This window comes from Somniosus microcephalus, chromosome 6 (genome assembly GCF_052327205.1).
Source record: "Somniosus microcephalus isolate GS21.2 chromosome 6, FLI_Smic_1.0, whole genome shotgun sequence".
NCBI lineage: Eukaryota > Metazoa > Chordata > Chondrichthyes > Squaliformes > Somniosidae > Somniosus > Somniosus microcephalus.
In genome coordinates this window covers 170,252,274-170,264,293 of record NC_140992.1, presented here as the reverse complement: position 1 = coordinate 170,264,293, position 12,020 = coordinate 170,252,274, and the positions used below count along the sequence as shown (strand labels likewise).

Below are 12,020 nucleotides of genomic sequence, written 5' to 3'. Positions count from 1 at the left end.
CTGTGGCTATCAAGGTGACCGTGTCTCTTAACTTTTTTGTGTTTGGCTCCTTCCAGGCTTCTGTTGGAGATATAGCAACATCTCACAGTTTGCAGTGCACTGCTGCAGTAGGGACGTCACTGAGGCTCGCCATATGCAGCGAAACAGTTTAAACTCATTCCCTCTTGCCAGTGACAGGCAGGCGGAGCGAGCATGAGGGTTTGCTCCGATTGCAGGCTCCCCCATGGTGCAGGGTGCATTGACTGCATGCACATTGCTTTGCGTACGCCTCGTGAACCCGACCATTTTCATGAGCTGAAATGGATTCCACTCCCTCAATGTGCAGCTGGTGTGCCGACAACAGGCAGTGCATCATGCAGGTGAATACCCATTATCCTGGCAGCAGTCACGATTACTTCATTCTTCAGCATTCCTCTGCACCCACCTGTATTTGACCCACCAGAGCAAGTCAAAGGCTGGCTACTGTGTGACCAGGGTTATCCAGTCATGACATGGCTCAAATTTAAAATTCTCATCTTTGTGTTTAAATCCCTTTGTGGATACACACAACTCCCTTTGTGGACACACAACTACATCAGTTTCTTCATACTCCCCACTTGAACTCCCTTTGCCCGAGTCCCAAACACATATTACTATGCAACAACAACAGAAAATGCTGGAAACACTCAGCAGGTCAGGCAGCATTGTGGAGAGAGAAACAAAGTTAACATTTCAGGTCGATGACCCTGCGTCAGAACAGGAAAAAGTTGGAGAAGTAACAGATATTTAAGCAAGTGTGGGGCAGGGGAAGGGGGGAGGGGAGGAAAGAACAAAGGGAAGGTCTGTGATAGGGTGGAAGGCAGGAGAGATTAAAAGACAAAAGGGATGATGGTGCAAGGCAAAAGGAGATGGTAATGGGACAGATTAAGAAACAAAAGATGACTCTAGATGAGGTGTAAATGACATGGCAGAATCATCAACAGTTGCCATGTGAGAGAAAAAAGAAAACATTGGGGCCAAGGTTATAGTCTAAAATTGCTGAACTAGATGGTGAGTCCAGAAGGCTGTAAAGTGCCTAATCGTAAGATGAGGTGCTGTTCCTCGAGCTTACGTTGAGCTTCATTGGAACAGTGTAAGAGGCCGAGGACGGAGAGGTCAGAGCGGAGAATTAAAGTGACATGCGACCGGAAGCTCGGGGTCACACTTACGGACTGAATGGAGGTGTTCCGCAAAGCGGTCACCCAATCTGCATTTGGTCTCCCCAATGTAGAGGAGCCTGCATCGTGAGTAGTGAATACAGTATACTAAATTGCAAGAAGTGCAAGTAATTCGCTGTTTCACCTGGAAGGAGTGTTTGGGCCCCTGGACTGTGGGAAGGTAGGAGGTAAAAGGGCAGGTGTTGCATCTCCTGCCCTTGCATGGGAAGGTGCTGTGGGAAGGGGAAGGGGTGTTGGGGGTGATAGAGGAGTGGACCAGGGTGTCGCGGAGGGGGCGGTCCCCTCAGAATGCTGAAAGGGGAGGGGAGGGGAAGATATGTTTGGTGGTGGGATCACGTTGGAGGTGGCGGAAAATGATCTGTTGAATGTGGAGGCTGGTGGAGTGAAAGGTGAGGACAAGGGGAACCCTATCGTGGTTCTGGGAGGGAGGGGAAGGGGTGAGAGCAGAAGTGCGGGAAATGGAACGGACACAGTCGAGGGCCACCCTGGAAATCAGCGGATCTTCTGGGGTTGTGTGAACAGCACCATTTGGGACTGTAAAATGCTGATCATCTGCACCAAAAGCGATGGTTGGTGACCATGCTACTGTCAAGGTTAGCACCAAGGATATAGGGAACACAAATCTCCAGTAGTATCCAACTGCTAACTGGGCCAAGTTGTTTGGGAATACAGCTTTGCAGCCCAATAAATTTTTAATTGGCTATTATTACCCTACACAAATGTGCGATTGGGCTGCTTTAATTGCAGTAGACATTCTGGGTCGCTACATTACAGCAGTGACTGCACTTCAGAAGTACTTCATTGGCTTGAAGCACTTTGCAATGTCCTGAGGTTGCAAAAGACACGATATAAATGCAATCAGCGCCATCCTTTTTCCTTAGACAGAACAAACAATTTTGGTGCGTTTCTAAGAGCAGATGCCTGATGGTGACGCTCTGACTTTGCTTTCTCACCATTCTAAACTGCGGTAGTGGTGAAGGTGAAGTCCATGGCTACTACCGACCTATTCTAAAATCTGCCTCCACAGAGATTTTGTGAGTGAAATTAGTCTGCAAGTAGCACAAAATGAGCTCGTAGTGAATCAGCAACCTGATTTACACTGCGCAGACTGCCGATTCGCTATGCACTTTGTTCGCACTACTGGCACACACCCCTTTACATTAGACACTGTTTGTGTTTGGAGTGGGAATAGGAGGGCCTAAAATGAATAGGAGGAGGTTGGGGCCCGAAATGAGCAGAAGATTGGGACGACAGTTTTTTTTTGTTGTTCTGAAGTTTACTTTCTTTTTGCACTTTTCAAAACAATTCTGATTTTAATGAGATATCAGACTGATAATCAAGGCAACTGTGACAAGACATTTTGTGACGCATTCCCCTGCAGTGACAGCCTGAGGTTTTTCTTGGTGACTTCTGAAATCTTGTGATATTAATAAAAATGAGTTAATTGTTCCCATTGATTTTTGCGTATTTACAGTTCCTCTTTATATTTCAAACATTTAGTTTCATATAGTTTTTCAATTTTCTATCTTGGTGGAATTTGCTACTCTTGTGGATAAGAATTAAATTATCAGTTCCATAACTGTTCTTTTATTCCTTCAGGACTATATCCACGAATTGATCTGTGTCACCGAGAGGGAGAAGTTTTTGGTGCCTGTAAAAGCTATTGGGGCACGTGCTATTCTGGATTTCCCAGACTATGTCAACTTTTCTGTATGTCCTGTCAAATACAACACTCAGAAAACTCTGCTGGTTCGGAACGTTGGTAAAGGAGAAGCTAGGTTCACCCTCCAAACCAAAAAGTAAGAACAATGGCACTGTTTTTGTTGGGTGTGGAGGGGGGTGGGAGCGGGGGGGGTGGGTGGGGATGTGGGGGTGTGGGGGGGCGGTTGAAAGAAAGCTGTAACTAGTGGAGATTCACAGGGATCTGTTCTGGACTCATTTAAGTGATTAGGTGAAGGAATGGATTTTAACTTGGAGAAATGGAGAGCGATACACACTGACAGAGTAAACGTGTACTCATTGAATCTACTGGTCACAGTAGAGAAGGAAAAGGATTTAGGTCTGATTGTTGACCACTCAATGAGGGTGTCTTCTCAATGTGAAGTTATTCTGATATTTGTCTCAATACTTCAGTAACTTTGTTGACAAGTTACTCCAACTCAGACTGATGGATTTCAGCAAATCCTTCTGTCAAAGGATATTCTTACTATGGGGAGGATCCTGAAATCCAAAGGCTGTTTTGGGAAATATACAGGGAGACTTGCAGAATGGAACTATTTTTGTGCTGATCAAGGCGTAGGTTGTTTTCACTAAAAAAATGGGACGGTTTCCTATTTTAGGAAGCAAATGTCACCATCAAGCACTTCCAGATCAAGTATAGAGCACCAAGCTGCGGAAGAGAGCTCCCTCTACTCGGGGCTGGGTTTCAAGCTAGATCCCAGCGATGAAAGGACAGCGAAGATTCACCAGGCTGATACCTGGGATGGCAGGAATGACGTATGAGGAGAGATTGGGTCGATTGGGCTTGTACTCGCTGGAGTTTAGAAGAATGAGAGGGGATCTCATCGAAACTTATAAAATTCTGACAGGACTACACAGATAGGTGCTGGAAGGATGTTCACGATGGTCAGGGAGTCCAGAACCAGGGGTCACAGTCTAAGGATAAGGGGTAAGCCATTTTGGACAGAGATGAGGAGGAATTTCTTCACCCAGAGAGTGGTGAACCTGTGGAATTCTCTACCAAAGAAGGCAGTAGAGGCCAATTCATTAAATATATTCAAGAAGGAGTTGGATATATTTCTTAAGGCTAAAGGGATCAATGGATATGGAGAGAAGGCAGGAACAGGGTACTGAATTTGGATGATCAGCCATGATCTCATTGAATGGCGGAGCAGGCTCGAGGGGCCGAATGGCCTACTCCTGCTCCTATCTTCTATGTTTCTATGCTATCTTGCTGCCCCACTCAGTCCCCTACCGAGCTTGGTTTCATTGGAGAAAAGAAGATTATGACAGGAAAGGATCCAGGTCCTTAAAACTCTGGTATGAGTAGATCATGAGGATATAAGCAGCCTATTTAACTGAGACTGTAAAAGGAGAACTAGAGGACATAAGTACACAATTAACAACCCTAAGAGAGACTAGAGATTAGAATTTTCCCGCCACAGAATTGGAACAGACTCTCAGCAAAAGTAGTGAATGGCATTTCAATTACTGTATCTCCTTTTTTAAATAAAAGTCAGATAAATATCTGGTTAGAAACTGGATTGAATGTTGTGGGAATTATATGTGGCGGTACCACCGGTTGTCCCTTACATATAGATATATATACATAATTCCCTTTAACTTACCTTACTGTATGTTTAACTTCCCTTTTGGGGCCGTTGCCCTTTTAACTTACCTGCTGGGGCCATTGCCCCTTTAAGAGGCGACCTAACGCGCTGACGTCACGCATCACGTGACGCATGCGCGCCGGCCGCCGGCCCGACTCGGTCTTCCGAGACGGCCGCCGGCACAGCCCGGCCTACCGCGACTTCGGCCGCATCGGCCAGCCGACGGGAGCGACGCGATCTCCCACTCCCGCGGCAAGCACCGGCACAGCCTGGCCTCGCGACCTCGGCCTCAACGGCCAGCCTCCGTACCGGGGAGATGCACCGATGCAACGGCGCAGGTCACGTGACCGCCTAAGCGCACGCGAACGTGCTGACATCACGACGTGGTCACGTGACGCCCAAAGCGCGGGAACACACAGCAGAGCGTGATGACGTCATCACGCTCTCCACAGTGCTCCTACAGTTAGTCTTCGTGGAGTCCCCGCTGGGACAAGACCTATATCACGGTGCTCCTACAGTCAGCCATCTTACCTGCCATCTTACCTGATGTAATTAGTCTGCTCCTGTAAATAAACAACTTGTTAATTGTTCGTCGAAGTCAAACTCTCTTATTTTAGTGGCGATCTACACGAACTGCTACATATATATATATATATATATATTTATATAGATATATAGATAGATATAAAAATACTCAATGGAACACAAAAGTTTAAGTTTGGGACCATGGAAAAGTCATTAGTGGAAAGGAAGTAGCAAGTATAAGGTTAGAAAGGTGTGTTTTACTCAAGAACTTCGATAAATTGGGTTGGTTCTGGAGTAAAATAGATTATAGATGGTCTGTTTATTAATCACTGTATACATCAGCAGACCACGAATAGTGCATTCCTGGCACACACATTAGGAAATCACGCACCACAAGCCCATAATTTTCTGTCCATTAATTTCAACAATAGAAAATTTATGCTTAAGTGCTTGAAGGCCAGAACATAAAGATAGGAATTGACTGATAATGGAGAAAGTGGTGGGGTTACCTAATGTGCAGGAACATGTGAGGAGTGAGACCCTGATGGTCCGAAAGGGGCCAATGGCCGTTCAGGTCCCATTCTCTCAACCACAAGGTGTTAGATCCTGCTCCCCTCAATACTGCCAGCAACCCCCTACTGAACCATAGGATCTCCCTCTTGAGACTTCCTCCCCACCACTAAGGACTCCCTCTCAATGCTTACAACCCCCGAGACCACATTCTTCATGCTTTCTAATCCCAAAACCACCCCAATTCTCCCAGACCTTGAGAAATCCCACCCCAATGGTCTTAAGTCCAACAAAGCTAGATCTCAGGACCTGCCCCAGTATTTCAACTGCAGTGCTTTCAAATCCTGGGAGTCAGCCTCAACTGCTAGGCCTGAGACCCTATCCAGTGCCACTATGTCTCAGGCCACCCCCAGTAGTGATAAGTAGCCCTGGTAATACTACTTTGCATAACACGCCTGTTCTTAAAATCCTTCAATTCACCATAAGCAATACCAAGAGGGGAATCTACTAGTAAATATATTAAAAATATTACATCTGTACGCACTTCTGCAACATTTGACTCCCTGTTGTCGTGTTTTTGTCATTGTATTTGCCTCAACTTTATTCTATTATGAATAGCTATGTCCACATTTATTATGGGTTTTGCATATGTAAACTCATTACTCTGATTGAGAAAACTGACCACAGCATTCCCACAATTCTCAGTGCATTCTCAATTCTTTTTTGTTGCCATTTTTTTCAGTAACAAAATTTTCTTGATAGCCAAATAAGAGTTTAAACAAAATTTTAAAAATTACATATTTCACAGTAACATCCTTACATTTATCAATTGATTGCCTCCATTACATTTTGTTGCTGGAAGGCCTCAGCCTCTCCCAAAAGCTTGGGCTTGGAGTTGATATTTTTGCCCAGAGCTGTGATGCTGAATTTGTATTGTGTAGTCTGAGCATGTGCAGCATACCTAATTTCCGATGTTGCATTACTACCGTTCAACCAGCTGGTGTGAGGAATATTCTTTCTTCGGCTTTTAGCAGTTTCTGCTCAGAAGTTTTCCAAAATTATTTGAAAAAAAAAACTAGAGGACAAATTTCAAAAGCTTACTGAGGTAAAATTCATTGTAAGTGTTTCTTTTAAGTCAGGGTATGTTTGTGAGAGAGAAAAATGAGTGTTCTGATTACACACTTGTTGCAGCTTTTGTGTTGTGTTCTATACACTTTAGAAAGTGAGAGAGAGGGAGAAATGGAGGAGTCAGAGGGAGTGAGCGATTGGGGTCAGAGTGTGGGCGTACGAGGGAGACTGGGAAAAGTGTGTACGTACAAGAGAGATTGGGACCAGAGTGTACATACAAGAGAGACTGGTCGGTGAGAGAGATACTGGGTTTGGAAAGAGTGTGCCAAGAAAATCTGGGGTTAGGGAGAGACAGGCTGTGGTCAGAGAGAAAGAGGGACAGGTTAGCGAGTGGATGAGAGAAAGAGAGTAGTGATGAGGGGGAGAAGCAGTGTGCTCTCATGATTTAATATTACTTCAGTTTTCCAAAAACAGTTCAGTTTTGAAGCCAACTGATTATCTCCACCTGTGTTTTGACAATTAGAAAAGGTCAATACTAATTGCTTACAACTGTGAGATAGAGCTTCTAATTTCTAATACCTATGGGAGAGGAAGAAAACAAAAGACACAATTAGAGAGAAAGGTAGACAGGCAGTTTCTTTCCAAAAAAAATCCAATATGTTGGATTTTGACAGCAAACAATGTCTCCTTGAAGGAAGCAGATAGGGAGGGAGGGAAGGGATGAGAGAAACTGGTTGAGGATGGGATGCCTTTGGCATCTTGTCTTCTGCCTTTGGGAGAGTGGATGAAGGGTTAAGGCTGAGGTGGTTGATAGTGGAGCAAAGGGGAGGGGTTAAGTAGATAGTTCAAAAGGAAAGAGGTAGGAGTAATGTTGGGAGCGAGGGATTGTAAGGGACATGGGTAGTGGGAAGGTAATGGGGTTGAGAATATGATGAGAGGGAGTGGATGAGGAACACAAATGATTGAGGGAAGAGGTGGAAAGGGATCCCTGAGGGCCACGTTTTCCCTGCATTCCCCATACCAAAAGTAACCTGCAGCCATTGGTAGCTCCTTTCCCACATAATACTGCCCATCAACTCCCACCCAGAGAAGAAAAAGATAGAGAGAGAGAAGCCGAAGTAGATAGAGAGAAAAGAAATGAGAGGAGAGAAGAAGATAAAAAGACACGAGCACAAAAGGAGAGACAGAGAAAAACAGCAACTCGAAGATATGAGACGGGTAAAATACTGACTATATTCTCTAACTTGTATACAACATCACAGGACATTCACTGGTATCATGTGAAAAATCTGTGCAGTTAAAAAATGTGTGCATTTCTTGTCTACAAACTTCCTTCCCTGTTGTCATGATATTTGTCCCACTTTTTATGACAACATTTAACATTGAAAACGCTTATGTAACCAGTCATGATGAGAATTCCATATGTCAACAGGCCCTGGTGATGCTGTGGCTGCAGAGTACGGCCACTAGGGGACACTGTAGCTCCACTATATCCTGTACCCCTGCATCCCCTGATGTACCATGAGCAATGCCACAGGACATCTCCTAGGAATGCACATACCGTGCACATCCTCTATCCTGTAGCTCTTAACTGTCGCTCACTGCATTGTGCTTTTTCTACCATACCTATCTGTCTATTTATTCTTACTAAACTCTGAGTGCCTCAAGCATCAACAACAACAATTTGATTGGCACCCAATCCACCACCTTAAATATTCACTCCCTCCTCCACCACTGGCGCACCGTGGCTGCAGTGTGCACCATCTACAAGATGCTCACCAAGGCTTCTTTGACAACACCTCCCAAACCTGCGACCTCTGCCACCTAGAAGGACAAGGGCAGCAGGCGCCTAGGAACACCATCACCTCCAAGTTCCCCTCCAATTCATACCACCCTGACTTGGAAATATATCGCTGTTCCTCAGTTGTCACTGGGTCAAAATCCTGGAACTCCCTACCTAACAGCACTGTGGGAGTACCTTGACCACATGGACTGCAGCGGTTCAAGATGGCAGCTCACCATCACCTTCTCGAGGGCAACTAGGGATGGGCAATAAATGCTGGCCTTGTCAGCGACGCTCACACCCCACGAATGAATAAAAAAAACCTTACATTTATACAGCACCTTTAACGTAGCAAAACATCCCAAGGCGCTTCACAGGAGTGTTATTGAACAAAACTTGACGCCGAGCCTCATAAGGAGATATGGCAAATGACAAAAGTTTAGTCAAAGAGGGAGGTTTTAAGGAGTGTCTTAAAGGAGGAAAGATAGGTGATGCTGTTGCATTATTACCTGTATAATTTCCCAGCTCTGTCTCCAAGTTAGGTGGCACTGCTGTCCATAGTGCCACCCAGCATAGCGTTGCTAAAATCAGACTTGTAGCCTGATGCTGCCCTCTCCCAATCCAAACCAACTTGAACTCTGAAGGCTCAGCCCTGATTCAAGTGGTTTGCAGTTTGAAAAATCACGTTCCTATTCATTACCAGGAACCAGCTTAAAGATCTTTAAGAAAATTCAGCGTTTATAAATGTTTTTCACAATTATAAAAACCATGGAAGTGTTAAAAAAAACTTTAAACAAGTTCCCTGGAATGGCTGGGAACATGACTTTTCTCCTGGGGGAGGTGTGAGGGCAGAATTTACAAAGGTATTTCCAACCCATCCGAGCGCCTGTACATTTCCTCCTCACTACTTGCTCCAGCTCTTCTTGCTGCTCCCGCTGCTGCTTTTCACTGTTCTTTGCACCTGACCAGTACGCCTTTCCACCTCACTCCCCATTAGTGATCTGCCCTGAGAATACCTCTATCACACACAGTTTGTCACAGCACCCTGGAATTCCACCTCCTAGCAACAATCTCCCAGTAGTCCTATATCCAGCAACGACCCTCTCCATCGCCATCTCAGTGCTACCATACTGCCAACACTGCCATACTCTGCAAAACTCTGTCCCACAACCAAGGACTCACTATAATGCTCCCATACCTCAACACTCAACTCCCGCTCCTACCAGACCTTGGAATCCCCTTCCTAGTACTCCCAAACATCAGGATCATCCCTCCCAGTGTTCTCACATTGTACAACCTCCCACCACCCCATCCCCAGATTCTCCCAGGGACTCTCATTAACCAATGCTGTTCTCACTTCATGACCCCTGCCCCTAAAACTCCCTAGTGTCCAGGACCAATGTCACAACATTACCAAGCCACACGACACGCCCTGCTTTCCAGTACTATTCCAACTATCTGCTACCTAACTGCAACCTGAAACATCTTGTATGTGACCATTCAAAATGGGTGAGAAAAGAACATCAGACCCATCAAGCCCATTTCATCTCATTGATCTTACAACTTCACACATGCCCAACTACCTCCTAGTAATGTTGTCTCCTGGGAGAGGCAAGAGAAGAGAGGACAAAATCTGCAGTCAATTCAGGAAAAGCTCTGGGAAGTTCCTCTGACTCCCCAAGGCAATTGAGCACCAGGAGACTGTGGTAGTCCACAACTCCTCACAATCTCGACTAACTGGCAACTTACCCCTTAAAACTGGAAATGTCCTCTTCTCTCAGGGGCTTGTGACTCCGTGCTTGCCACATGTCTCTAGCCGAACTTTTCGCCTGCGGATTTTATAGGCATGACCTCTTGTCCTATGATCTCTATCCATTTGAAATAACCTATCTAACTGGACTCGCCCCTTATCATTTTAAGACCTTCAATCGCATCACCAATATCTTGTGTTTCTGCAAAGTTAGTAACCTTAACTCTTGAAACCTTTAACTAAGAACTTTGGTATCATCCTGATTGTCATCTTCTGCACCTTCTCTAGAGCCTTGATATCCTTCATGCGTGGGGATCAAAACTGTACACAATACTAGACGTGCAGTGGTAGCAGGGGTGGATGTGTGGAAGCAGACATAACGCCTTTAAAATAAAAAATAAACTTAAGATAGATAAAAGGAATGAAAGTAGATAAAAGGAAAGTCCATAGAAGTAATTATTCAATTTTTGAAACTAAGCCTTGGTTCATTTTATGTAAGAGTAATTTTGCTTGCAAGTTTTTTTTATTCTCGGATGTGTTGTTGGCTTATGACTGTTGCATTTCCAATGCATTTTTTTCTCTGAGATGTTGCTTACCTTTTGATGCGCCATCAATTACTCAAAAGACTGAAGTTGAGCGAGTAACAATCAGGCTTTTATTAACTAAAGAATGAAGGTCTTGTCTCGAGTGGTCGACCCGTCCAGAATACTAAGGGACTGGGAGGTAGTCACTTATATACCTGGAATAGTGGGAGGAGTCAGCCGAGGCATGTCCAGACCTGTACCTAGTGGAATACACATACAGACACAGACAGGTATGACAGTGGTTTACCACATTCACCCCTTGTTTAAAAATGAGTCCGGCGGGGTGAAGTGTATTTAAAAGTTCGTGTATTGGAGTCTCTCCGGAGGTCTTGTCTGCCGCTGTGATCGACGTGGCGACGGCAGGGGTGGTGGAGCTTCCGGCGTCGCGTCCCGTGTAGGCTGGGGCCCTGGAGTGTAGTCCTCATGGGTGACGGTCCAAGGCGAGCCGGCTGCTGGGGTTGGATATCGGGTCGTGGGGGGGGGTGGTAATGGGTAGTGGGTTACAGCGGTCCCCGAGGGTGCGAGGTCTCGTATGGAGACTGTGTCCTCCCGCCCGTCCGGGTACGCAATGTAAGCGTACTGGGGGTTGGCGTGGAGGAGGTCGACCCTCTCGACCAGGGGGTCCGTTTTATTGGCCCTCGCGTGTCTTCTCAGTAGTACCGGCCCTGGGGACGTCAGCCATGGCGGTAACGATGTCCCCGATGTGGACTTCCTTGGGAAGACAAACATTTTCTCGTGAGGGGTGGCATTGGTGGCAGTGCAGAGAAGTGACCGAATCGAGTGGAGCGCATCGGGGAGCACCTCCTGCCAGCGGGAGGTCGGAAGGCCCCTAGACTTTAAGGCTAGTAGGGCAGCCTTCCAAACAGTTGCATTCTCTCTTTCCACCTGTCCGTTCCCCCGGGGGTTGTAACTGGTGGTCCTGCTTGTGGCAATACCCCTAGCGAGCAGGTACTGGCGGAGTTCGTCGCTCATAAACGATGAGCCCCGGTCGCTATGGATATAGCTGGGGAAACCGAACAGGGTGAAGAGGCTGTTCAGACATTTAATGACCGTGGCACTGGTCATGTCCGGGCAGGGGAAAGCGAACGGGAACCGGGAGTACTCGTCAATGATGTTGAGGAAGTACACATTGCGGTCGGAGGAGGGGAGAGGCCCTTTAAAATCGACGCTCAGGCGTTCGAAAGGGCGAGTGGCTTTTATCAGGTGGGCTCTGTCTGGTCTATAAAAGTGCGGTTTGCACTCAGCGCAGACTTGGCAGTTCTTGGTCATGGTCCT

At 46.1% G+C, this 12,020-nt stretch overlaps 1 protein-coding gene across 1 annotated transcript in view; it reads left to right on the top strand.

Moving 5' to 3' along the window:
- The first annotated feature begins 2,512 nt into the window (after window positions 1–2,512).
- hydin (HYDIN axonemal central pair apparatus protein) overlaps window positions 2,513–12,020 on the top strand; it is a 946,920-nt gene continuing 937,412 nt past the window's right edge. The window contains exons 1-2 of the mRNA XM_085992020.1: window positions 2,513–2,599; window positions 2,796–2,995. Of these exons, the coding sequence (XP_085848146.1) occupies window positions 2,513–2,599; window positions 2,796–2,995 (287 nt within the window). The remainder of the gene's footprint in view (window positions 2,600–2,795; window positions 2,996–12,020) is intronic.